We start from the raw sequence: 25,863 nt of genomic DNA, 5'->3' as shown, positions 1-25,863 counted from the left end.
TTTCTTGTATTTCTTGTCTTATACATATTTACAGCCTCGGATAAAATAACAGTGATACATTTATTTATATTCATTAAGACTACTTTAATAAAAGTGATTCAAATAAAAAATGTTTAAATGTTACATGTAATAAAAATGGGTTTGGTATTTACATATAAAAATAAACAAAATTAGAATTATAAAAATAATAATTTAAATTTAAAATTATTTTTAAAGTCGTTTTCCGTTTATTGTAAAAATAGCTTTAGATGAATACAAATTAAAAAAAAAGTTGAGTACAAATTTCTATTTCTTATTCCCCTACCACTATTATTTTGATCGCCACTGTATATGTATGTGTCACGTTGAGTTATTTTCAACACAATTTTTCGAATTTATTTTTCGAGCATTGGCCGCGTCTGTTTTTGATGTCCCGAAGGTGAGTGTGGTGTGGTGTGTTGCGTTGTGTAGGGTGTAGAGTGTATACGGTGCACAGGGGGATCCTCAATATGCATTCCCATTCGCATTCTTTATCCGCCGCTTTTCTCTTGCACATATGTATCCCCCCTCTTCTGTTTCCTTCCATGTGTTTGAGCTCTTATTTTTTGCGTTCGTTCGTTTTATGCTTTTTTGCTGTTTTTTCTTTTTGGACATTGCCAACGATGGCATTTTTGTGGCCTAAATTCATGACAACAAAGTGCCGAGAGTAGGGGGGTGAAGGGAGGAAAGGGGTGGTAAACCATACAAAAGGGAGTCTGGGATGCACTGGTGACTGCATTGTGGCAGCGGAGTTTGTCTCTGAATGAATCTGTTTACATTTTCCACTTTGATGTCTCTCTTTCGCTGACTCCCTCTCTGCAATCCTCTCTTTCCCTCTCACACGATCTTGTTCGTCTCCTTCTATAAAGCCACTCCCCACACAAAATCTTCTCACTGCTGTTTGATAGCTGATAACAACCTTTAAAGTAAGTGACCGAACTAAAGTGGAGCAAAAAAAAAAATGGAAAAAGGAGAATGGCAAAAAGGACAGTGGGAGAAATGAGGGGGAAAAAAGGAATAGAACAGCGAATGTTTTATCAACTATACATATTTGTCACCAAATTTATATTCTGATTAATTTCATCGGTGACTTGGGCAATTTCATATTAAATAAATTAAAACAGGGCTGCTCACGTCTATGCACAATGAACACAATTGTTTTTTGTAAATGCAAAATGCTTAGTGATGTGTGAGGCTCGGCAGAATAGGTAAACTTTGCTGGGAAAAATTTGCTAAACACTAACAATTTTATCGTTTCTTCCTTGCGGCCCAATTCGTTACTGATAAGACCGAGGCAGGGCAACAACCATTTTATTGGTTTTTTTTTTTATATCGCCAAATTACTTTGGTTGTTTTCTTGACTTCGTTAGTTGTCTGAGAGTCTATTATTATTTGTCTTGGTAAATGCACTGCCATAAGGCAGTTTTAAGCACCCTTTGATCAAAACAACACAGCTTCAGCGGCACTAAAATTCCCAACCGATTTAAGTCAGTGAAAACAGTGCTAGAGGTCGAGTCTAGTCTCGTGAAAGAACTAAAAACTGCAGTTCCCGTCCGTGTTTTGGATTAAATTTCAAGACTGAACCGATCAAAGAAAGGGCCATACATATAATTTCGCAGATTTAATATTTTTAATTATTTGGGAAACTATTAAGGTTTGAAATCACTTATAAGATAAGTATATTCTAAAATAAGCGTTTTTCGGCATTAATCCCACAGACGTCAATAAACCTTCAAACCCGTATGGTTTCATTGCTTACATATGTATATGTAAATGTAATTTTTCCTTATGCCTTTTAGCGAGTGTCTCATCTGCTAAAGTGTTGTGATTTTTTCGCAGTGTACGCTTTCACCGACACACTCAAACAAACGGCGACCGTTAAACGATGACGACGAACACAGAACAAGAACAAAATGGCAAGAAGAAGCAGCTAAAGTTGCTAGCAGACAGCAACAACAACGCGAATTGCAACAGCAACAGCAGCAATACCAGCAGCAGCAACAACAACAGCAGCTCAACTGGCTGCCAACGACTTTTAATACAAAAAAAGGCCAGACACAGCAGAGAGTAAATTGTTCAAGAAAATTCTTATAAGAAATTAGCGAAAACGATGACGACAGCAGCAGCAATGCGCTTTTGCCGTTAGCTTTTTCCCTCATATTTTTATTTTTCTGTGAGTTTTTTAGTTGAATAAAACGCATTGCTCAAGAACAGGCAGGCAGAGAGAGACAGGGAGAGGCCGAAGAGAGAGAAAGAGAGAGCTGAGAGAGAAAGAGAAAGCAGAGCGAGAGAGAAACCAAGGCGCGACTTGCAGCGCGGCTGCAACAACAACAGTAAAAGCAAAAACAACAAGAGCAAAAGCAGCAGCCAAAGGCAAAAGACAATTGCAACAAAACAGAGTTTCGATCAGGCGACAAAAGTGACGAAAACATTCTTTATTTAGGGGGAATCCTCGAATATTTGTTGCCTTTGGTTTGAAAAGTATTTGTTTACCTCGTTACTATTTTTATAAGAAATAGGATAACTTTGTATGTAAATAGGTACATCCTATAGCAGCCAAAAATCAATCGAATCGTGGAACAAAATACACATATTTGAATACCTAATTCATAGGAGCTAAATTTCAAATTTCTCAAGTTTCGCTGTTTTCTAGTAACTTGCGAATTTTTTCAGTCTACAATACTAGTTTTTTGCCTAATTTAAACGCATCCATTCTGTTGACGTTATACTATACTATAGGTAGATCAAGTGGTCAAACAAAACATACTACATTTTTTGCCAAAGTTTGCATTCAATCAAATTTTAAAAACAAACCATTTACTTTCAAAAGGCTGCCAATATTAGAGATTTTAAAAATCAAGGACTAATCAATTTTTTTTTCAATTCCTCAATTGACCATTAGCAAACCAATAGAATATAGTTTTCTTTAAACTTCGTTCGAGAATTTTCCACGGTGTTGCTGTTTAGCGACCGTTTTGTCTCCTGCACCGAAGAGCACTTTTCAGTTCTCAACTGCCGGATGCTTGGGGCTTTAGCTTTTTCTCGCTGCCCGACGACGACAACGAAATATATATGGAGGGTTAAAAAATAACAAAAGGAAAAACCACACACTCGACGAAGAAGAAGAAGAGCAAAGGCAATGGCAAAACAAAATGTTGCAGACTCAGAAGCGGCCGAAAGACGACAAAAAAATTATTTCGTTGTTCATAAATCAGTTGCAATTAAAATTAACTGGGGGAAGAATGCAAGGCTTATTAGATTTGTGGTCAGCGGCATTTCAGACACTCGCTGTCGACGTCACAGTCGGCGTCGCAGTCGCCAGTTGCCGGCACGCGAGTGCAATTTTTTTTTTATTCGGGGTGGGGCGCGGACTGCACTTGTGTTAAAATTACTATTGCATTCTTGCACATAATTGACACACAACAACAAAAAATAAGAAAAAAAAAATACGTTTCACATTAGGGCTTTTGTATTTTTTTTCTGTACACACACGCGGCATTTGTTTAATAACAATCAAAGGGGAGAAAGCAGAACCATAATTGCCGGTTGTTGTCATTATAACAATTTTATTTGTAGTTCTACAAGTGCCGCATTTATTTATTAACACGAACACGAGGAGTACTCGTTACGTATACGCAATGTGGCCGTTGTTTTGTTATTCCACCCTGCACATCATGTTGATGACGTACGAACATCAACATTAGCATCATTGTTAGTCACGTAATTATCTGCATCTGCATCTGCATCATCATCATCATCGTTTTTATTTGTTGTTTTGAGCAGTAGCAACACACACTCATTATCACGAACACGCGCAGCGCACGTTACGTATACGCAACGTTGCTTGGCACAGCATCTTTAGCAACGCCGTTGCTTTTTACCCACGAATTCGAGCGATTCTGAGGCACCGCCGTCGCCGTCGCAGTGGCAGTCTCAGTCTCTCAGTTGCTCCGTTTCACGGCTTCTCAGTCTCAGTCTCCGTTGCCGTCGATGTCTAAATGCGAACTAAAAATCGGAGAAAACACGGCGGAAAAGGCAATCCGGTCCGGTCCGTCCGGGAGCAAGAATAAAAAGGCACAAGAACCGAGAATCGAGAACGGAGAACGGAGCATCGAGAACCACGAGAAGAAGAGCCGGCACAAAGCGGACGAAACGCGGCCAAAAAGGCAAACGCCAGCCAAATCCTTTTTAGCTCTCTCGTTGGCTTGTTATCGCCGCATTGGTAACAGAGACGCAGCATCCAAGGAAAGGCGAGCTTCAGGCGGCTTGAGTTCGAGTTCTCTTTCCGCCTCTCTTTCGCTCTTTGGCATACACACAAGTGCAGTCTGTCAGTGTGTGTGTGTGTGTGTGTGTGTGTGTGTGCTGCAATGAGGGTGAGCCCGATGTTGCTGGATGTAAACGGTGCATCGGCATCTTGTACACCTTGCAGCACAAGATGTAAGGAATATAAGGCAGATAAATTCGCGTAAATGAAATGCCTTAATTTGCCAAGCATAGATTTTCAAATCCAACCATATTATAAGTTAACTGCACCTATGTTAGGGTTAAAATACAATTAGAAATCGAATCATTACCGCCTAAAAATGTATCAACAATCACACATTTTAATATATAAATGACTTTCTAATTCTAAGCAAACATTAAGACTCTATATACTTTAAATGGTACGAATCGTTAACACGTATCAAAAACTTTGCCCGTATACAAAAAAAAATCGTTAAAATAAAGCGAATAAATTTAACGGATGTTATTTTTGAGACTATAATATTTGTTTTGTGTCTGTAAATGTTATTGATCAACAGCGCACATTTAAATCTCAATATTATAATTGACGTTTAAATCCATCTCAAAGACTTTTAAGGCAATGAAAAAATCTGATTTTTGCGCAGTTGAAAAGCCAGAGGAAACCAGTGACAGGTCCACCCTGGCGTGCACTGTGTTGCGTGTGTGTATGTCAGCACGGATGAACGAACGTCAAATAGAACATGTGCTAACTGTCAGCACAGCGCAAAGTACAAACACTCACGCGGACATGAATGAAGGTGGTTGGAAGGATATAGATATAGATATAGATGTAGATGTGAATGAGGATGATGATGAGGATGAGAATGAGGATGTGAATATGAATCTGAATGAAAACCCCCAGCTTTCCCGCTCACCCAGTTCCGCGGACAGGGGGATAGCCTACTTAAAGGATGCACCCGACAAAGGCGACGACGTCGACGTCGACGGCGAACACTGTGGATAATTAATGAGTTTGGAAAGAGTCCGCCTAGAATATGAATCAATGGGGTGGAATAAATGAGTTGGCACTGAACGATCCTGCAAATGAGAAAGATGCTAAGCGAATCAATCTTCTCAACTTGATTGTTTACTTAATTTGCAAACGTAAAACAGGATGTTCCTAGACCCTTTTTAAACGCAAATCGACCACTGTCTCACCTAGTCTTGGAAATAAATAGTGTGAGTCATTCTTACTAAAGAATTTGTTTTTACTTAATTTCACTTAATTGTCGAAACCAGTGTGATTACAAATAGCGCAGGCAATTAACTACTTGAATCGTATAAATTGCTATTGAACAACAGAAGAGTAAGCTTAAAAAAAAACTGAGACTTATAGAGATTTGGTGTCACCTACAATGATTATTATGTCTATTTATAACTTTTTGTTGCGTCAACAAAGTGAATTTACCCAATCGATTGACACGAAGCGATTACATTCCGATCATATTCATTTAAATCAATAAGCTACGTTTTTGGCGGCGAAAGGCAACAGCCAGAGAACACGTCCCATTCCCACTGATTTTCATCTCATGTGAGAGAAATGCGAAATAAAAAACATGCTGCCGGCTTTTAGGCGTTTAAGCGCAACTTTTGTAATATGCATTTTGCCTCCACCATTTCTGTGTGTGTGTGTGTGTGTGATACGATTGTGTGTGTGTGTCTGTGTCTGTGTAAGTCGAAAGGTAAATGACATCAATGGAGGTTGGCTGGCTCCTCTCAGTCGCTGCCTGCAGGTTTGCTCGCTTTTTGCTTGCATTTCGTTTCCGTTTGCTGCTTGCCTGCTTACAGTTTCCGACTTTGGCCAGCACTAACACAGGCGCTTACAATACACACCGAAACACACAAACACACAAACACTCAAACACACATACAGACATGAGGCTTATTGGGAGCGCGCCTAAGTGTATACTGTAAAAAATGAAGACAATTTAAAGGATGCGACCGCAAAAGTTCCAGGTTCGAGCCCCATATTAATACTTTCTCTTTTTTTAATTTTACAGCTGCAAAGGAATAACTTTCTAATCGTATTATTTGAATAGTCTAATATAGAAAAAGGGTGTGAAATATCATCATGGGATATTAATTTTTACTGTGTATGCATTGCTTTTTGCCACCGACCGCAGAAGGTGAAAGATGCACGAAGGATATAAAGCGAGGAATAGCAGAAGGAAGGAAGCCAAAGGGACATCGACAATCCGCACACATCTTTGCGCCTATTTGATAACTAATCCCAACCACAAGCTGCTTCCCTCAAAACCCCACCCAAACATCATTTAAGGGCTGAAAACTTTTTTCGGTCGAATCTAAATTGTTCGCCCATTGTTTGGCAATAAAAGAAATCGAAGACAATTTTGAAAGAACTAAAGGGTAGCTATCCTTATCTTGGGTAAAAGAAATTGAGTTAGATACCGAAAATATAGCGCAAGTGCAACGTGAATTGAACGCTTTTCATGTAATATTGATCACTTGCTAACTGCAGGATTAAGTTTTGATTAGAATACACTTAAATAAAGAAGATCCCTTAGATTGACAACTACGTTTGCAATGTTACTATTAATAATACATTGGTCTAGCCATTTCTTAATGTTATGAAATAAATAACAAGATTTTCAAAATACGAAAAATGTGACAAATAATACCAAATCATGATATATATATTTAAATGATAAATTAAAGTTATGGACCCATCCTAATTTCTTGTTTAAGATGAAAATACATTTAATCGATCTCTGGGTATTTTTCTTATTCAGGTTAACACTGGACAAAAGTAAAAAATATGATGGAATATTATTATGAATGCAAACCTAATAATTATTTGCGTCTCCACGAAATGATGTACCCTCGAATATATCTTTTATCAGAATATTATATATTATAAAAAAATATTTTGTTATCCCGTGAAATGTAATGTTACAAGACTTATATATATTTTAAGATGAAAAAGCGGAAGAGTGTTTCCAATCTCGCTTCTATTTTAACTCAAAAGTAGGAACTATTTGACTAGATATGTATGTACTATATACTATGTAAATCAGAAAGATAAATGTGTATAAACGAGCACTTACCACTGGGATCGTGGTGCGGGGGCCCAACTCCTGGTCCCGGCTGCTGGTGTTGATGCTGGTGCTGGTGATGGTGCAGCGGACTGGGGGCACAGAAGGCGCTCGACCCACCGCCCAATGTGGGTGGCGGCATGCCCACACTCGACGGCGGCGGATATGCACTGGCGCGATACGACGGCGGTGGCGATCCCACGTCGCAGCGGTCGGGTCCGGCACCGGGATTGGGAACGGGAACGGGCAGGGAGAGGGGAACGGGAACGGGAACCGGCACCGGAACGGGTGCTCCCGGCGGCGGTCCATAGTGGCCCTGGGGCGGTGGCGGCGGACCTCCGTAGTGATGTGGTGGCGGCGGACCGCCATGGTACTCGGCCGCCTGCTGGTAGTGATGGGCGTGAGCCGCGTGGGCGGCGTACTGGTGCTGGTGGTGCATGTGCAGCACGCCTCCGCCGCCCGGAGCCAGCTGGTGGGCGTGGTAGGCGGCGGCGGCCGCGGCAGCTGCGGCTGCAGCAGCGTACGAGGGCGGCGGCGGACCATGGTGGTCCGGCAGGGCGTGCTCCGTGTGCAGGCCGAGATCGGGGGCGTGGTACATCCCGGCGCTGAGGTGCTCGCCGGGCAGCAGGACATGCGGACCCGCTGGCACTGCATGGACAGGCAGCGGCGGCGAGCTGTGGGCTGATGGGCAATAGGAGACGAGGCATTAAAGCGAGGCAAAGATTATAAAATCGAAAATGTCTATTAAAAAACATTTTATAAGTAGAGAAAAAAAAAAAAAAAACCTTTGGCAACATATGGCTGTGGATTTATATTTATATTGCAAGAACCATAATGTCATTTATTTAATTATTATTTCGCCAATGGATATCCATAACTGGCTACCTATAAATAGCCTATTACCACAACTTATAAGGCAGATCTAGATTTCAGTCAGATGTTTGCTACGCAAAGACGAAGCTATCTAAATAATCCTTAAAATTAGATTTTGTTTTTTCATAGGAAGTTAAAAATCGGATATGCTTGGATTCGATGGCTATATCAAATAGTTGCCATACCATAAGCCCATTAAAATGGGTTATTTTCGTACATTTTCATTAACGTAAACTACTAAACTTCTTTTAAAAATCTAAATTGTATTATTAGTATTATTGTTAAATACATTTTAGTACTTTTTTTTAAAAAAACTAGATTTTTATCAATGGAATTATAAATATATGAACTTTTGACAAAAATAGCTGACAAAATAGCTCAAAATGTGTGATTAGATTTGTACTGACAAAAAGAAAACGGTTGTTTTTCGGGTTATAAAAAATCAAATTTTTATCGAAAAAAATAGAAACTAAAAAAAAGTGTACCAACATTTTTAAGATATCGGTGCCGTAGCTTTCAAATTATTTTGGTCACCACATACCATTTTATTTAGGGATTTTTTGAGGTCTTCAATATTTAAGAATTAATTTATGGCGGTAAGGACTTTAATGTCAGCAAATTTTTTAAACTTTATCGAGCTCTAGAATTTATATTAATGAACCACTAACCTTATAAGATGTTTAGGGGAGTTAAATAACGTTATATTTCTAGTAAAATAGACCTAAGTTGCTTAATCAGAACTGGAAAAACTTTGAATGCCATTATCTAAATCAGGTGTTCAACTGCACTGGAAAATCAAGGTTTGATCGCTGGAGGATTTGGTCGATTTAAATTTGTTAACCAGTGGCATTTTACTTTGGTCTGGTAAATTGATTACTGACTAAACCGGACAACGGGTATAAATCTATGTGGTATTCTAACCTGATCCTGGCAAGCATGAAATGGGTGTTTTTCGCTCACCTTCGCTTAGTCCGGAACTAGCACCCGGCGGCAGCATGCTGGAGAGGGCACTGAGCGGCGTGTAGGACTTGGGCGGCTCCACGGAGCCTGGCCGCAGGACGCGCTCCTCGGTGACGCTCGACTGGACGCGGTACTGCATCTTGCAGTAGGCCTCCTGGGCGGCCCCGTTGCTGGCGTTCACGTAGACGCCGGTGATGGTCACGTCCGTGTCCTGGACAATGACCACCGACGAGGAGGTGGGCCGACTGCAGTCCTTGGCATCCTTGGTGCTGGCCGTCGAATCGCGATAGCCGGTGGTGGTTATGGTCGTGTCCGTGTTCGTCTCCTTGGTCTCCTTCGAGTACTTGGAGTCGTTGCTCTCCTCGATGATCGAATGGCTGGACATCTTGCCGGCAGTGGAGTCCTTTAGCTCCATCTCGCGCTCCCTCTTCCGCTCGCACTCCCTTTCCCGCTCGCGTATCGATTCCTTTGGCTCTTTTTTGATGTGGATCAGTTCGGTTTTGATTGGAACCGACGTTGTGGCCTTGCTGCTGCTCGTATTGGTGGTGGTGGTGGTGTTGGTAGTGGTGGTGGTGGGCATGGTGTCCAGCTCGTCGTAGCTCTCGAAGCTGCTGCAATCGCTGGCCAAGTTCTTGTCCAGGTGCCGCTCCACCTCGTAGGTGGCGGCCACAATTGCGCTGGCATTCAGACTGGCCATTCGCTTTCTGGCCAGGATGCCCTTGTAGTCGCCGATCAGCTCTTCGGTGAAGGCGGTCTTGCGCTTCTTGGGCAACTGCTTGGGCGGCTTGGGCTTTTCCCGCTCCCGCTCCCGCTCCTTCTCCCTGGCCCCGCCCTCCTCATCGCTGTCCTCGATCTGCGCCAGCTTCTTCTTACGCTTGGCCTCGGCCGCCTCGCTGGCGGCAGTCTTCTTGGGCGGCGCCTTCTTGGGCAGCTTCTTCTTTTTGACCGGCGGCAGGGTCTGCTGAAGCTGCAGTTCCTCCGTCTCGCTGTCGCTGTCGAACTCCCAGTGCTTGCCCACACCGCGGCCACCGGGCACATAGCGCAGTTCGCGGCGCGGCTCCGCCTCCTTGGGCGCCGGAGCACTCGGCTGGGCGGCCGAGGCAGCGGCGGACGTGTGCGGCGGTGTCACCGAACCCTTATCCCTGTCCGGCGACTCCTTGTGGTTGTCATCGTCGCTCCCGTCCAGCGTGCGGATGCGCGGCGGCTGCTGCGTGGCCTTGGACAGACCCAGTTCGTGGGCAGTGCGCGATTCGTTCTCGTACAGGCACTGCACCTTGGCCAGCGCATTTAGCGAGGCCATCCGGTGGCGCTTGGGCCCGGTGTAGGCACTCAGTTTCCGCTCGTCCTCGGAGGAGCTGCTGTCCGCGGAACTGGCGCTGGCAGGTGGCTCCTTTGTCGCAGCGGCCTTGCCCTTGGCCACCGCCTTCTTCTTGCGCATAGAAGTCGTGGGCGTGGGCGTGGGAGTGGGTAGCTTGCGCTTGGCTTGCTTTTTGCCCGACGACGTGGAGGCCGGAGTGCTGGTGATCTTGGCTGCTGGTTCGGACTGCTGTGCATTGCTCAAGGGATCCACTTCCTTCTCCTTGAACTTCACCTTCACCTCCTTCTCTTCCTTTTTGACCAAGGGCTGCTCCTCCTCGTCTGGCTGACTTCTGGCCTTCTCCTGTTTCTCCTGCTTTTCCTGCTTCTCCTGCTTTTCCTGCTTTTCCTGCTTCTCCTTCTTTTCCAGCTTTTCCTGCTTCTCGCGCTCGAACAGCTTGAGTGGCTTGTTATCCTCATCGGAGAATTCGCGCAGCTCCTTGAGCGACGGCAGCACCATCTTGATAGGCTCCTCGTCCTCCGATCCCGACTTGAAGTCGTATATATCCTTGGCTCCGCTCCAGGAGGAAGTCGGTGCCTTCTGGTGCAGCGCCTGCTGCACTCGACCCTTCGATCCCGCCGAGGTCTTGGTGTACTTCACCTTGGGTCGCTGTTTGGCTGCACCTGCTGCCGTTGAGTTTGATGGTGATGGTGGTGGCGGTGGAGCCGGATGTCCTGCCTCCGTGGCATTGGATGTGATTGTCGGTGTGGATGTGGGTGTGGGAGTGGGAGTGGGAGTGCGTGTAGCCGTTGGCGTTGGTGTGACAGCAGGTGTGGGCGTTGGTGTAGCCGTAGGCGTGGCCGTTGGCATGCTGACAATCTCCTCCAGCTCCATTTGCACGGATTCCGTATTGGAGTCCGGCAGACGGGAAGCGCTCTTCAGCGTGTTGGCATCTTGACCTGGCGTTGCCTTCTTCGGCTTAACCATTTTGGCCGGCTTGGGTGGTGGTGGCTCCTTCTTCGGCTGCTCTGCCTGCGTCGGTTTCTTGCCGGGATTCTTGGCGGCCGCCTGCTTGGAAGTGGCGCAGCTTGTACCCACCAAAGTTGTCGTTGCAGCTGGCGTTTGTGGCGATGACGACGGCGATGGATCCACCTTTGTCTTTTTGACCTGCTGCACTGTCTTTTTGGGCACCTTGGAAGCCAGAGATTCTTCGGCGGCAGCAGCGGATGGGGTAATCTCCTGCTCCGACTTGGCCTTGTCCTTATCGGGCACCTTCTCGCCAGACTTCTCGACCACAATCTTCTCCTTAACTGGCTCCGGGGAGGGACGCACACGCTTCACAGCCGGCAGCTTGCCGGGATTCAGGCTGGATATCACCTTGACCGCCGCTGCCCGCGACTTGGTCTTGACATTCTCCGAAATGGAGGACTTGAGCACGCCCTCGTTGAGCCGCTCCTCGCCGCTGGGCAGCAGGTTGTCGAACCCATGGATCTTAATGTCCAGGCTCTTGAGCATTTTGTTAATGGCTCGCGCCTTGCCATCCTCGTGTCGCTCCTCGGGCGACAGTTTCAAGCTGTTGGATGTGCTGGCGGTGGCGGTGGCGGCTGTGATAGTGGAGGAGGCGGAGGCGGAGGCGGAGGTTGATGCCGAGGCCGAGGCAGTTGATGAGGCTGTGGGTTTTCCGCCTCCACATCCAGTGGATGTTTCTGGGCCAGTGACTGATCCCGATGACCCCGCTGTGGGATCCTTGGCTGGCTTCTTGGCTGCCGAATCCGACTTGCTGCTTGACTTTTTCTCCTCTGCTTCATCGCCGGCAGCGCTGGAGGTTTTCGCCTGCTTCCCGGGCCGTTTCTTGCCCTGCGTTGAGGACGCCACTGCAGCGGCCGCTGCTGCTGCCGCCGCTGCCGCAGTCGCCGTCGAGCGCTGGACACGTTCGGCGGCATTGGAACGCTTCTTCGAGACCATTTTAAAGGGCTGGATGATGGCGAGAAAGACAAAAGAGAAGCAAAGCAGGGCGGTTAACAAAAATCGTTGATAGACAGTGACTAAGAAGGATTGCAGGGAGTGGAATGACGGGAGTGTCCCACCTTCACTTTCAGCACTTCACTTTCGTATATATACCCCCTCCCCCCGTCGCCTGCCTTTTTTCGTAAGCATTTTGTTTCTAATTCGGTTCAAGTGGTCGCACGTGACAAACAATGAAAACGCCAGATACAACAAAGGTTGAGCAGTGTCTGGGGATGCACCCAACTCGAAAGGCTCTGTCGGAACAGTTCTCCGTATAGAGCTCAAGAAATTGTCGAAGATTTTAATTATTTCTTTAAAACTATATATTATAAACACTGTGCAATTTAGATTTCAGATTCTAAAAATGCTCAAGTACGCGTTTGGATTTTATAGCAACATAAATATTTGTAGAAAAACGGCTATATATCTTTGACATTTATAATCACGCTAATGGGAACTTAAGAATTTAGTAGTCCATTTTTTTTAGTTGTGAATAATTTTAATTTAAAACCAAAATTCAGATATCACACAAAAACACCTCTTAGTGAGGTAAGAAATTCGTAACTTTATGGTGCGATTCAAGATACAAAATAACGCATACAATTTTATGACGAAAAATTATGAGCTTGATTTGAAAAATATGTTTTTATATCCTTGCCTATATTTTTGATCACCATAACTAGTCGAGTTTATATAACCATGTTCGTCTATTTCTAAACCGTTTGTGAGCTCAGTATTAAAGTTAAAAAAAATTATTCTGCAAAAAAGAGCCTTTTAATAAGCATTAGCTTTTATTCTTATCTGTTTTTTGTCGATCTTATTTTTTCAAAATATTAAATTAAATATTTTTTCTTCAGTTCTTCTATGGCACCGACGGATTATTTGGTTGCGTTTTATTATTTTTGTTTAACCAAAATAAACAAATGGCAGAGTGGAAATGTGTGTAAAATGATTTTAAATTCATTTTAATCTATCTTGTGTTTTATTTTTTGGTTTCCCTTTATAGGTTATAGTGACAACAAAAAAAGGAAGGAACTTTTCAATAATTGAATTGGACAACGAATCTTAAGGTTGGTCAGGTAATTGGATTAATCAGTTACCAAAATTACGTTTAGAATAAATTGATTTTAACAATATGCTAAAGGAAAGTCTGTCAGGACCACTAAAACTAACAATGATTTTAAAGAGAATTGCCTTAAAATACGGAAAGTATAATTTGTCTGATAGTAAGGTAAAAGCTTACAGAATGTAGCAGATGGATCAAGGCCAACGTGACTTTTAAATGTTATAGAAATTTGAATTATTTTACCAGGAGCGGCATACTGCACGTTTTTTATTTTACCTGAAAAATAACTATATATTTGATTAAATAAATACACTTCCTAAATTGCTCTTTATTGGCACACTGCAAAACATAATGCCTGCAGTCGTAAAAAATCGTAAGGTAAGGCGTTTTCAAATAATCTGGTTTGGCTGAAATAAAAAGTTAAAAATTTTTCAAAAGCTGCAATCGTCTCTTAAAAAGATAAATGGTTCAACCTTAAAGTTTTTCCTTTATTTAAATTATGATAGGTAGCCCAAAAGTTTTCAAAAATTAAAATAAATCAAAAAAGTTCTTATTTTGCGTTTGAAAAAATTCAAAATTTGTTACATTTAAAGTTTTCTCTTATTTTTTTAAATATTAATAGTTTATGCATTCTTAGCGAGTGTTCACTGTGTTCCCTTCCTCTTTCCCGATCAGTTTTTGTTTTTTTTTTGGGTACCGTTAGAAAGCCAAAGTCACTCACCTCTCGCTCGCACCTTTAGTGGCGCTCGCTTGCCGTTCCACTCGCTCTCACTGCGCTGCGTCCGATGGTCCGCTGCAACTGCAACAACAACAACTGCAACGGGTACTGCAACTGGAAGGGCAACAACAACAACCACGGGAAGAGTGGCCAGCGGAGGGCACGTAGTTCCGTTGGCCGCCCATCTGCCGACCTTTAATTACGGGCTTCGATGATTTTGTATTTGTTTTTGTCGTTTGTTTTTTGGGTCCGGCTCTTATATTGTTGTTGCTTCGCCACTTTATGGTGGGATTTGTTGTTTTTGCCGATCGTTTTCACTCGAAATTTATGCGGCGCCTAAATATGTTTGTGCATGTGAGGGGGTGGGGAAAAACATAAACATAAACATTTTATACACATTTCGTCACAAACTGAGAGGCGCAGACACGCACACACACACGCACATGTACAAACGGTGTATCAACAAAAGTAAAGCATCTCTCTCTTTCTCGCTGTATCGCACGAACACACACAAAGTCGAATTTTTCGGAGTTTTCATTAATGAGTTCTTTGGGGTTTTTGCAACCGATGCTATCTATGTTTAAGTTATGTTACAAGAAAACGAAAAACAGTTACGCACCCTCCCCCTCTCGCGGACACTCACGTACACATACACACACCCACCTTACACTTCACAAACACACACACACTTGACGTGCGAAAACATGATGCAAACTTTTCTTATTGGACACCAATTATGTTTTCCATCTGAAATTGAATTCATTGTGCCAACATGGACATTGCATTTAGACGCGAGCTGGGCTCACTCAAATAAATCACAAGAAAAAAAATAAATAACCCAACGCACATTACATTATTAATACATATGTAAGTTGGAGATGGGAACTCCCTGATAGTCGTCAAAGTTAATAATCTGCCACTTTTATCGTCTATTGACTTATGATGTATCGATAGTTAGCCAGGTCAAACACCACACCAGGCAAGTGCACAATTTGTGAGTTATCAAATATCAGCACCACTGTCAACCACATGGTTGCTGTCTATACTTTTCAATAGCTGGTGGCCGGACTGCCAGACTGTCGTAAATAGATAATAATAGGTTTTGATAAATAACAGATGCCATTAAATATATTTCTCTTCGAGCTCTGACAAGTGCTACGAATATAAGTGTAAGCTTGTAGCGCTGGAATATTAACTATAATAAAATTAAATTTAAGTCCGTGACATTATTATTTTGCATTCTGAATAGATATAGAAATTTAAATCAGCTGGCTTAATAATGCCAATTAAAGCCATTTCGATATCGATAGCACACATGCATGTCGGTGTGAACGGTGCTTTATTTGCTATCGGCATTTGTAAGATTCGATAGGCAACGTGCCGGTAACTTTTAGCCCTTCTCAATTTCCATTTCCCCTATTTATTCGATCCGATATCATAATATGAACGATTTGAATTTGCGCGTGGCCGCCTTGAAGCTCTGCGCGCATCCCAAGCGATTTGCGGAGCTGCGCGACTCGTTGGTTCCGCTGCCCAACAGCTGGAATGCCGGTGAGTGGAGGTCTTTCGCTTTGCATCCTCCAAGTGCCACATGTTGATGCCCCCTTCCGCCTTGCCAATCGTTTGCAGCACCCCATGGATTTGTGCGGCAGTTCGCTGAGGCCAGGAGCAGTGCCGAGCAGGTCCTGGTGGTCAAGGACATCTTCTACAGGGACCACGATATGGAGCAGGATCAGGAGCAGGAGCAGGAGCAGCACGATGTAAGGCACTTCCTGGCCGATCTGCTGCTGGCCAGTCCACTGAAGCATGCCGTGCGCAACCAGCTGACCAAGTACGGTGAGCCCCCGCTCTATGCAACCATCCGATTCAAACCCCCTTCAGACTCTTCTCGGACAACGGGCTGGCCAAACAGGATGGTACACAGCGACTGCACCGGCACTCGAAGGATCTGCTCTTGGAGGCACTGCAGCAGTCGCTCGGCTCAATGGCCACAAATCTGGAGGGGATGGCCAGCCACGACCGCACCAACGACACCATCGCCTCCGCCAACGCCTGCCTGCAGAACTTCCCCTTCGGCCGCGAGGCACTGGGCCGCCAGGTGCTCCTCTTCGCGCCGCTCCTGCCCACCGCCTTGGAGCGCTACTGGACGGACATCAGGTGGGTTCCCAAGGGGCCTTCTTAATCTCTAGAGTTGAGTTTTTTTCATCGCTAATCCAAATGAAAATTAATTAAGAGCTAACATACACAATATCAAATCAAAGATCTCTAAATCTCTAGAGATTTCGGGTGAACAATAGCATAAACTCCCAAAATCAAATGTAAGGAAACTATTCTTAAAGCCAGGAAATCACTTAAATTAAGTCAAGCCTACAATAATTACATTACATTACATTACATAATTAAATCAAGTCAAGCCTACAATAATTACATTGAGTTTTTTTTTCATCGCTTATCTAAATAAAATTGGTTTCGGGGCTAAGAACTATCAAAAGAATGTAAAATCTCTATAGATTATCAGCCAACCACATAATAAAACCCCTTTAATCGTACATACAACAATCGATTATGATATAAATTTAAGAACTTGAAGTTATTAAAGACATGTTTTATATTAAAGTTATTAAACTTAGTATATATATATTTTTTTTTTGATTTCTTGTTCTAATTGTTTAAAATACAAGTAATTTTCGAATTTTAAATGAAAAGATCCAAGATAAAACTTACTAAAGACTGCCATATTAAAAATTTGGATAAAATGTTAATTTCTGATTTTTATTTCTGTCAACAATAACTGCTTAACTACAAAAAAATTATAGTTAACCGAAGTAGAAGTGTTGGGAAAGGTACTAGTTTTTGGATATAGGTTAAGTACAAGGTTTTTGCGGAAATAAGTACTTACGTACTTGGTACTAAAATTCAAATCTTCTAGTAGCAGTAAAATTATGATTTTTTTGCGAAATGAACTTTTATTTTTTAAATTAACCCTTAACCTTTAGTTAAAACTAAGATCTACAAAAACAGTGGTTAGAGCTATAGCTGCAAAAAGGCCTTCAGCTCATAATTTTGCAAAATTAATAAAATATTGAATTTAGTGGTTTAAAAACAAAAATAAATACAAATATTTAAGTAACTAAATACCCAACATAGCTTATTGTCAAAATAAATACAAGGTAAAAGGGCCATGTATTTATTACCTAGGTAAGGTATAAGGTACCAAATAAGTGTACCTATTTAAGTGCCTAGGTACAAGTATATAGACACACCACAACACAGTTAGTGATTTTAAAATTCTAGAGATTAATTAGGCAATTCCGTTTCGTATGCAACAACCTAAATTGATGAAACCCTCTCTCTCCTCCACAGTGATCCCTCGCTGGAACTGTCGCCAACGCGCCGCAACGAGCTCTACCTGTACGTGCAGAACGCGCTGCGATTTCTGGTGAGCCTGCTGTCCGAGTGGAGCGATCGGTTGCACCAAGGCGGTGGCCAGCAGCTGCTCAGCTCCGCGGATGTGGTGGCCCGGCAGGTGGCTCGCCACGTGGACACGCCGTGGGATGTGCGCTCCATTGCCGGCCTGCTGATCGGTCACCTGGCGCGCTTCTCCGGGGCATTCGTGGAGTACCTGGCAGAGTGCTCGAGGCCACGGACGGGGGAACAGGATCTGCCTGTCCAGACGGCCGCCCTGCTCGTCCTGCGGCGCTCGGACTACGCGGATCATGCCCCCCAGGCGCTGGCCATTCTCCGGATGATCCTGACCGTCGGCCAGCGGGAGGGCAGCGTGAGCAACCTGCTTGTCTTCCTCTCCAAGCACCTCTTCATCTACTCCAAGTCGCTGGCCGAACTTCGCTCCTTCCTGCCCGCCAACCATGTGCTCGTCTACCAGCAGATCCTCGCGGAGCTGCAGTTGTTCGCCCTTCAGAACATTTCCAGTGCCACGGACTCGGTGCGTCACATGAGCAGCGCCCTGCTGCGCCAGGTGCTACAGCACGCGCAGGCCAGCGGCCAGGAGGAGCTCTTCCACGTGGTCTACGGCCAGTTCGAGGCTCGGTCCGCGGCCCTCAGTGCCAGCTGCCTGGCAATGGAGCAGCTGGTCGCCGTCGCCGGAGTGAGCCAATGCATCCAACACTGCCCTTCGCTCTTCGGCGTCATCTTCCCGCGCTTCCTGGGCTGCGAGGACAGCGTGGATGCCCTGTTCAAAGGCAAGTGTTCCACAAATTTATAAAAAAAAAACTTACAGAGCATAAACAGTTGCGGTCAGAATAATAGTAGTTTTTTAGCTTAAAGAAATTGCAATCAAAAATAGTTTGGTATCAACTTGTAAAAAATGTTTTTATGTTTTTGTGAAGCTAAAACATAACGAAAAACATCACGCACTTTTATGAAAGGTAATATTTACAATATTTTTAAAGAAGAGTACAAAATTATTATTTTTTATTTATAAAATCAATTGGCTATTAAAAACTATTTAATTTCAATACAAAGTGCAAATGAACAATGATTTTTGTTTATTTCCTCACTACTATTATTTTGACCGCAGGTGTAAGTTCTTGATCAGATTTACCAGGAAGTAGAAAAAACTAGGGACTTGACTTTGTTGTCTTAAAACATATATAATTCAAGACAGTCGCTTTTTTTTTACCAGCGAGGTATACATATGTAAAAATCGGATTACTTATGATATATAAAAACGGTTTATGGGAACGATCGAAAGATTCTGCGAAAAATCGACGTAGTTTCCATGTTTTTAACATATATCCATTAAAATCAAACAATCAAAGTCTATAAATGTATTTTTTTCACCTGTTTCTACTGAGAATTTATTAAATATAATAAAAGTACCTAATATTTTAAGGTCAAACAATAATCATTGTTAAGAACGATCAATACATAACATTTAAAAATTAATTTTATGAAAATGAACGTTAACGTTTCGCTAAACTCGGTGCTTAAGCAGGTTCTCAATAAAGTCGTAGATTTTAGTGATTATCTCGAAAACCAACGATTGCCGAAACCCAATCTTAGCACCAATTTTAGGTGCTTATCAAAGAGCTTTAAGTTTAAGATTAAAGATGTGGCACATGTCTCTGGGAATGTCGTATTCGACAATCAGTGAATTCCCCATATATATTTTATTTTTGTTGTCGCCCACTTATATATTTTTTCAACACCAATTCAGCCATCTCTTTAGTCCTGTTCTAATCGTTCTCCCATTTGTGTGATCCTCTTTTTTTTGTAGTCATGATGGTGTCCGCCCACAAGACGCAGCCGCTGGCCGAGTGGCAGGACCTGTGGTTCGGCCAGCTGCTGGCGGCCACCCAGGTGGCGGACAAGCGGCGCTCGGTCATCGAGCAGCTGCTCACGCAGGCGGTGCAGCTGGAGCCGCAGACGCTGGCCCACCTGCTGCTGCTGCGGGGCGACGCTCGTCTGCCGCTGAGCAGCAAGCTGGCGGCGATCCTCAGCGTGCGGCAGCTGAGCGAGCGGCGGCGCCACGAGTTGCTGCACGATCTGCGGCCGGAGTTGGAGCAGGCCCTTCTCGGCCTGGACGACCATGCGCGCCTTCTCGCACTGCGCTTCGTGGTGGAGACGTCGCGACCCAGCGATCCCTTGACTTCAGCCGAAGTGGAGGCCATCGGACTCTATCTGCGCCACAATGCCAACAATCCGAGTGCCCATCTGCGCCAGCTGAGCTACGCCCTGCTACAGAAGGCTCTGCGCAGGATCCATCTGGGTCTGGCCGCCCATCAGAAGCGACCAACGGTTGAGGGTCAGCAGATGGTCAGCCTGCTCCAACGACTCAGTGGCCAATTGTGGCGGAATCTCTTTCCCACAGCCAACTATGGACGCCGCTGGCTGTCGCTGCACTTGCTCCACGCCTGCGTGGATCTCAGTCGCAAGGTACAGCTGGATGGGGAGCTGCTGCTGCTGCTGCCGCCGCCGAAGGCGTTGACCAATCTGGAGCACTGCCTGGGCGACAGCTACGAGCAGAACAAAGTACTGGCCGCCCAGCTGCTGGAATCGCTGCAAACCCGCTGCCGTTTTCAGCCGCACGAGATGATGGAACTGCTGCTGTCGCTGCGGCCACCGGACTCGGCCACCGGTGCCTTCCAGCTGCAGGTCTACTGTCGGGCCAAAGAGGTGGAGTATCCATTGCCCAACGGGGATGCCATGGCCGCCACGGATTACGAGAGCAGAACCCACACGGCACTGCAGTGGTGTCTGGAGCAGCTGAGAGCCGGCTTGGCCCTGGCCCAACGTGATCTGGCCGAGGCGGCCAAGCTGAATCCCATGTACGGCCTGCTCTTCGCCAGCCGTCATCTGATGCAGCAACTCAATCTGCCGGAACTGGCCGCCAGAAGGGAGCCCGCCTGGAGGCGATACGTAGAGGAGCTGGTCACCATCTGCCTGGCGGTCAGTCGGGTTGTGCTGCCCGTGGTTAGTAGTGCCTCGCCCGAGGGCCATCTGCCTGCCGCCACCAGCGATCAGGAGACGGATCAACCAGTGGCCAATGTGCTCAGCCGACGGCTGGGCAGCGAGGCACTGCAGCAGGTGCGCACCACGCCGCAGATGGTGTTGCTCTGCGCCTGGCGCAGCATCAAGGAAGTCTGCCTGATCCTCGGCGAGCTGGTGCAACGGGCGCCGCTGGAAGCGGAGGAGGAGCAGCAGCAGCATCAGAAGGAGGAGGGGCACTACCTGCTCAGTAATGTCCAGCTGGATGAAATCGGTGAGCATTTCCTGCAGCTGCTGGCCGAGACGAAGCATCGCGGCGCCTTCGAACAGGCCTACGTGGGATTCACGATGCTGTGCCGGCGCTTCTGGCACAGCGATGCAGTGCGTCTCAACCAGCTGCCCGGCCAGTGGGTGGGCGAGGCCATGGCCATGGTCAGCGGTCAGGAGGCGATGGTGATGCATCGCCTCTGCTCCACACGTCGCAGTGCCGGCATGCCCTTCATGCTGCAGGCCCTCATCTGCACGGAACTCAAACTGGGCACCCATGCCACGCTCCATCGCTGCATGCTGCAGCTGCTGCAGGTGTGCGAGGAGCGGAGGAGTAAGGGACCTGCAGGCATCACCGCACGCAGCCACGCCCTCAATATCCTGCGCGCCCTCTTCCGGTGCAGCGAACTGGCCGAACTCGTCACCGAGTTCATGGCCCGCGGCATCCAGTGTGCCCTCGATGGCCTGCTCCTCGCCGAGGAGTGGGCGGAGCGCAACTGCGCCACCCTTCTTCTGGCCGCCCTCATCGTTCGCGTCTTCGGCGTGGAACGGGCACGGCTGGAGAGCGGCGAGCTGCACGTGCGCAACCGGATGACGGGGCGCATCTTCTTCACGCGGTATCCGCAGCTCTTCGACTATTTCCATGCCGCCCTGCAGCGCGAGTCGGAGCAGATGGACGACTCCATGGAGGGCTCCATGGAGGGCTCCAAGGAGGGCGGCAAGCGGCGGCAGGCGGTCCAGCTGGAGGCCATGCTGCTCATGCTCAGCCGCCTGTATCCATCCTCGCTGGAGGGAGCCGAATCGACGCTGAATGTAAGTGTTGTTGGGTTTATTTTTAATCGCTAACTTAACACTTTTAAAAGGTGTCATAACGCCCACTTTCTAAGTATGACACTAGGTATTTTTAAAAGTGTCATAAAAAAGCAATCATTACAACCCACTTCCTAAGTATAACACCCCAGGGCACTATATCCTTTTTAGTAGTGTCATAACGCCCCCAATTTCCTAAGCCATAAAAAAAGCATTGAGATCACCGATAAGAAAAGCAATTTACAAGTTTTCCAAACAAGTAAAAAACTTCTGAAAACGTTTCAAGTACATCAAGAATCAATAAGATTATCGTTAAGACAATTATTATATGTCTTGTGTTGTTATTTTTTTGATCTTCTAAGTTAGTTGATCTGATCACTGATCTTTTTACATAGTGCTTGCAAAATGAAAGCTACTCAAAATTTAGAACTATTCTCTACTACTCTGCCCATAATGCACACAAATAGTTGAAAATTATTTACAAGTTTTCCAATAATTTTGTAATAAAATGTATGAACATGTAGATCACTAAATTTGTCCGTGTATCTGCCCGTCTGTCAGTCCGTATGAATTTCGAGATCTGGGAAAATAGTTGCCAACCCAGCGCAAGTTAATTTGAAAATTCGGCTACGCCCACAAATCGAAAATTGAGCGCTATATGTTTATTTGGTCAGTATCATTTGACACACCAAAAATGATCCAAATCTAAGCATTATTTTAGAAGTTATTAGGAAATATTTAATTATGACGTCACTGCGTTTGCGAAAAACGGTGTTCCTATATTTGAGAGAGCGGAAGAGAGCGGAAGAGAGCGGAAGAGAGCGGAGGAACTGGGAGTGCTGCTCGCTCTTAGCTCGTCGTAGTGACCCTGCGGTACGGTAGATGGCGCCACCTAAAGCTCGACTGTTTTCTAATATTGAGATATTGTATAATATTGTGGTTACATTATAAATTCTTAGCTTATTTTTTATTGTTTAGTTTGCTATTTATATTGTAATCATTATGTTCGACTTATGTAAGAATGATACACTTATGTTAATGTTATTTTCGGTGGAGTTCGAATACCCAGTGGAAAGGATTGAGGCATTTAAAAGGTATTAATCTTTGTGGGGTAAAATCAGGACATGAGATCATGATATGGACTGTGTGGAGAGGTTTTAATCGAGTCAACTTGGTATGACCAAGTCTAAATCCTTTTAATACAACCAGATGTGGGGTTTAGGTAGAAATGATGTGGGTTCCAAACGTGAAAACCAGAATAATAAAGTTTCAAGGAGGTATTTTAAATTGGGAAATATCTTAAACATTGTAATTTGGAGTGAAAATAAGGAGAGATTTAAATTAAATTGCTTGCAGTTTTCTTTCATTTTTTTTTTGGAAAAGTGTTTGGCTATAAGGTTGATAAGGTTGATAAGGTTGATAAGGTTTATAATAATATAACGTTTGTGTTTTCCTGCAGCTGAGCGAGTTTGTGCCCTTCTTGATCAAGATCTGCCGCTCGCACGATCTGATGACCCGCGAAAGAGCTGCCTTGGTGGTGGCCAACTTTGTCAGCCAGGAGCAGGCGCTGGCCGAGATCAGGCGCATCGTGGTGGAGCTCAAGGCGCTGCAGCTGAGATTTGAGGTGAGAATATGCTGCTCCTTAACCCCCAAACCTACTTGGCTACCACGGTTTTCCTTGTTATCCTGGCAGAAGCAAAAGGAATCCCTCATCCTGGATGCAAATCTGCTGCACGGGCAGTTGCTACTACTACTCCATCTGCACCGCCTGGTGCGCTGGTCGTGTCCACCGCTGGCCAGGATGCAGCTGCACACGCTCGCAGCTCTGGCCGCTCCGATCCTCCAGCGGGACGTGTGTTCGTTCAGTGCGCTGGTGGACGTGATGGTGGCCCTCATGGAGGATGCCGTCGATCCTGGTGTGGTTAACCTTCAGCTCCTGGATCAGATCGCTGCCGTCTATCGACTGGATCACATGGTGGTCTATGCACGCTGCCAGCAGCAGGGCATCTCCATGCGTTTCTACCAGATCTTTGGCCTGCATCTGCATCGATTGCACGGCATTTGCCCCGGAATGGTGCAGCACATGGTCGAGGACCTGGCCGAACCCTTCTGGGCCCTGGACGAGCTCAAGGTCGAACTATGGCTGTACATCCTGCTGCAGCGTTGGCTGGACGCTGCCGAGAAGCAGCCGCTGGTCAGCACGCTGGATGTGGAGCACTTTCAGTTTTCGGCCGACATACGTCGCTATTACGCCACATTAAGCTTAGAGGAGCGGCAGGAGATTGGTCAGCAGCTGTATGAATCCCGGGCCATACGCTCCACCGTCCTCAAGATGATGGACAGCAAGCGCCATTGGAGTCTCCAGCTCACCGCTCGTCTGGTGGCCTTGCAACCGCTGCTCAAGGAGCCGGGATTGCAGTTGGATGAGCTGGTGCAGCGCTGCTCGTCGGCGCGGCACTCCAGTCACCAGGAGCCGGGCTTGGTGCTGGGCCTGAAACGATTGATCGGCGAACGGGGCAGACTGGAGCGCCAGCACTGGCTGCCACTGCTGAACTACGCCCTGCGGCTCGTGGAGCCCGTCCAGCCGGTCTATCTGCGTCACCAGGCTGCCCAATTGTGCCAGTTGCTCGTACGCAGCGGCTTGAAGGACCAAATTGGCCTGTGCACGGACAACGTGGACGTGGAGCTGGTCGGACGCTTTGCCAGACTGGTGCTGCTCCTGCTGCTGGACGAAGCGGAGTGGGTGCGACATTGGGCTGCCCAACTGGTGTGCAGCACTGAATTTAGGAGCGAATTTGGTGGGCAGCCGGAAGTCAAGTCAAGGGGGGACATCCTGCCCAGTGCTGTGACTTTGGAGTTCCTCAAAACGGTGGTGGGCAGTGTGGAGCAGCAAGCTGGCCAGCCGGTGTTTCTGCTGCGTCTCTTCCAACTCATCGCCGAGCCTTTCCTGGCCACCGAAGTCAGGGACGATTCCGAGCAACTGCAACTGCAGGAGGACGGCGACGTCGAGGTGTTCGACAAGCAGGAGATCAACCTGTACTGTGAGCCGCTGCTGGTGCTCTGCGAACTGGCCGCCGCCTTTCGGGCGCAGTTTGGCGACAGCGAGGAGCTGATGGCCACCATCAATGCCCTGGCACTGCCCTCTGATCTAGTTTCAATCCAAGAGCATTTGATGTGTGCAAGCTAATTCTAATATATAACTTATTGATTAAGAACCATACATAAGTTTTGATAATATTTGAAAATCTGAGTTACTTTAAAATTTTGTTTTAATCCCAAGGAATGGTTTGACTGCGATTTTTATGTTATAGTAATAAATTTAATGTATATTTCTACCAAGCTTTTAAAATGAAAGAACCTAAAACGAAATCGATTTTCATTTTGGCTTAAGAATAGTACAGGTACTCTAAATATTTATTTATTCTATTGTTTTTTGTAATATCAAAATAATAAAAAATTGAATGACTATTTTAGCCAAGCTTCATTTGAATGAAACAATCTAAAATAAAATATAACAAAAACTTTTTATCAGACTATGCCTTTATTTATTGAGAAACTATTCGCTTGGACCTTCCTGTCATTTAGCCAATCTATTAAATTTAAATAATCTATATTACTTTATTATAATATTATTATTTTATTAGCTTGATTCAGAATCGGAGGTTCTCACAAATCTCTGATTCTAACAGTGCATTCGTCAGTTAAAGGATCCAACAATGATGGCCTACTGGTTTACCTTCTGGTTTACATTCTGGTTAACATTTGCGATTTTTCGGGCTTGCGACTTTTCGGGCCTGAACACCTTTGGTGGACCCACTGGCTTTGCCACAGGACCTCGCTTGCCGGGTGGCTTTGGACTTGGTCTTGGACTTCGACTTCGACTTTATTTTGGGCTTGGGCTTCCTAACAGCCTTGCGTTTCGCGGTCCTCTTCTTGGCTGCCACCCTCGTCTTCCTGGGTGACATCCTAGCGCACTTAGGACCCCTCCTCTCGCCAGTGTTGGCCTCGAAGGTTATTGGTCTTAGATCCATTTCTCCCTTACAAATTCGCAACGACATCCCAG

General features: G+C 45.4%; 2 protein-coding genes across 4 annotated transcripts in view; one reads left to right on the top strand and one right to left on the bottom strand.

The window, feature by feature from the left end:
• LOC108147654 (AF4/FMR2 family member lilli) overlaps positions 1–15,147 on the bottom strand; it is a 47,689-nt gene extending 32,542 nt beyond the window's left edge. Inside the window, exons 1-4 of one of the 3 annotated variants that reach the window (XM_017274332.2) lie at positions 15,129–15,147; positions 14,280–14,612; positions 9,189–12,459; positions 7,368–8,036 (exon numbers count right to left, since the gene is read on the bottom strand). In XM_017274332.2, coding sequence (XP_017129821.2) covers positions 7,368–8,036; positions 9,189–12,450 — 3,931 coding nt within the window. In that variant the 5' untranslated portion in view covers positions 12,451–12,459; positions 14,280–14,612; positions 15,129–15,147. Of the gene's footprint in view, positions 1–7,367; positions 8,037–9,188; positions 12,460–14,279; positions 14,958–15,128 lie in introns of those variants that run through there. The other 2 variants (XM_041710850.1, XM_041710849.1) reach the window with 2 other exon arrangements.
• Positions 15,148–15,652: 505 nt separating this feature from the next.
• LOC108147709 (thyroid adenoma-associated protein homolog) lies at positions 15,653–25,331 on the top strand. Its single transcript, XM_017274433.2, has 7 exons — positions 15,653–15,827; positions 15,906–16,107; positions 16,158–16,433; positions 17,640–18,475; positions 19,513–21,803; positions 23,260–23,424; positions 23,494–25,331. The coding sequence occupies exons 1-7, from the start codon at positions 15,719–15,721 to the stop codon at positions 24,985–24,987; spliced, it is 5,373 nt and encodes a 1,790-aa protein (XP_017129922.2). The 5' UTR covers positions 15,653–15,718; the 3' UTR covers positions 24,988–25,331.
• Positions 25,332–25,863: the final 532 nt, after the last annotated feature.

This window comes from Drosophila elegans, unplaced genomic scaffold (genome assembly GCF_018152505.1).
Source record: "Drosophila elegans isolate 14027-0461.03 unplaced genomic scaffold, ASM1815250v1 contig_149, whole genome shotgun sequence".
NCBI lineage: Eukaryota > Metazoa > Arthropoda > Insecta > Diptera > Drosophilidae > Drosophila > Drosophila elegans.
Note: the sequence above shows the minus strand (reverse complement) of the source record. Positions and strands in the feature narration are given on the sequence as shown.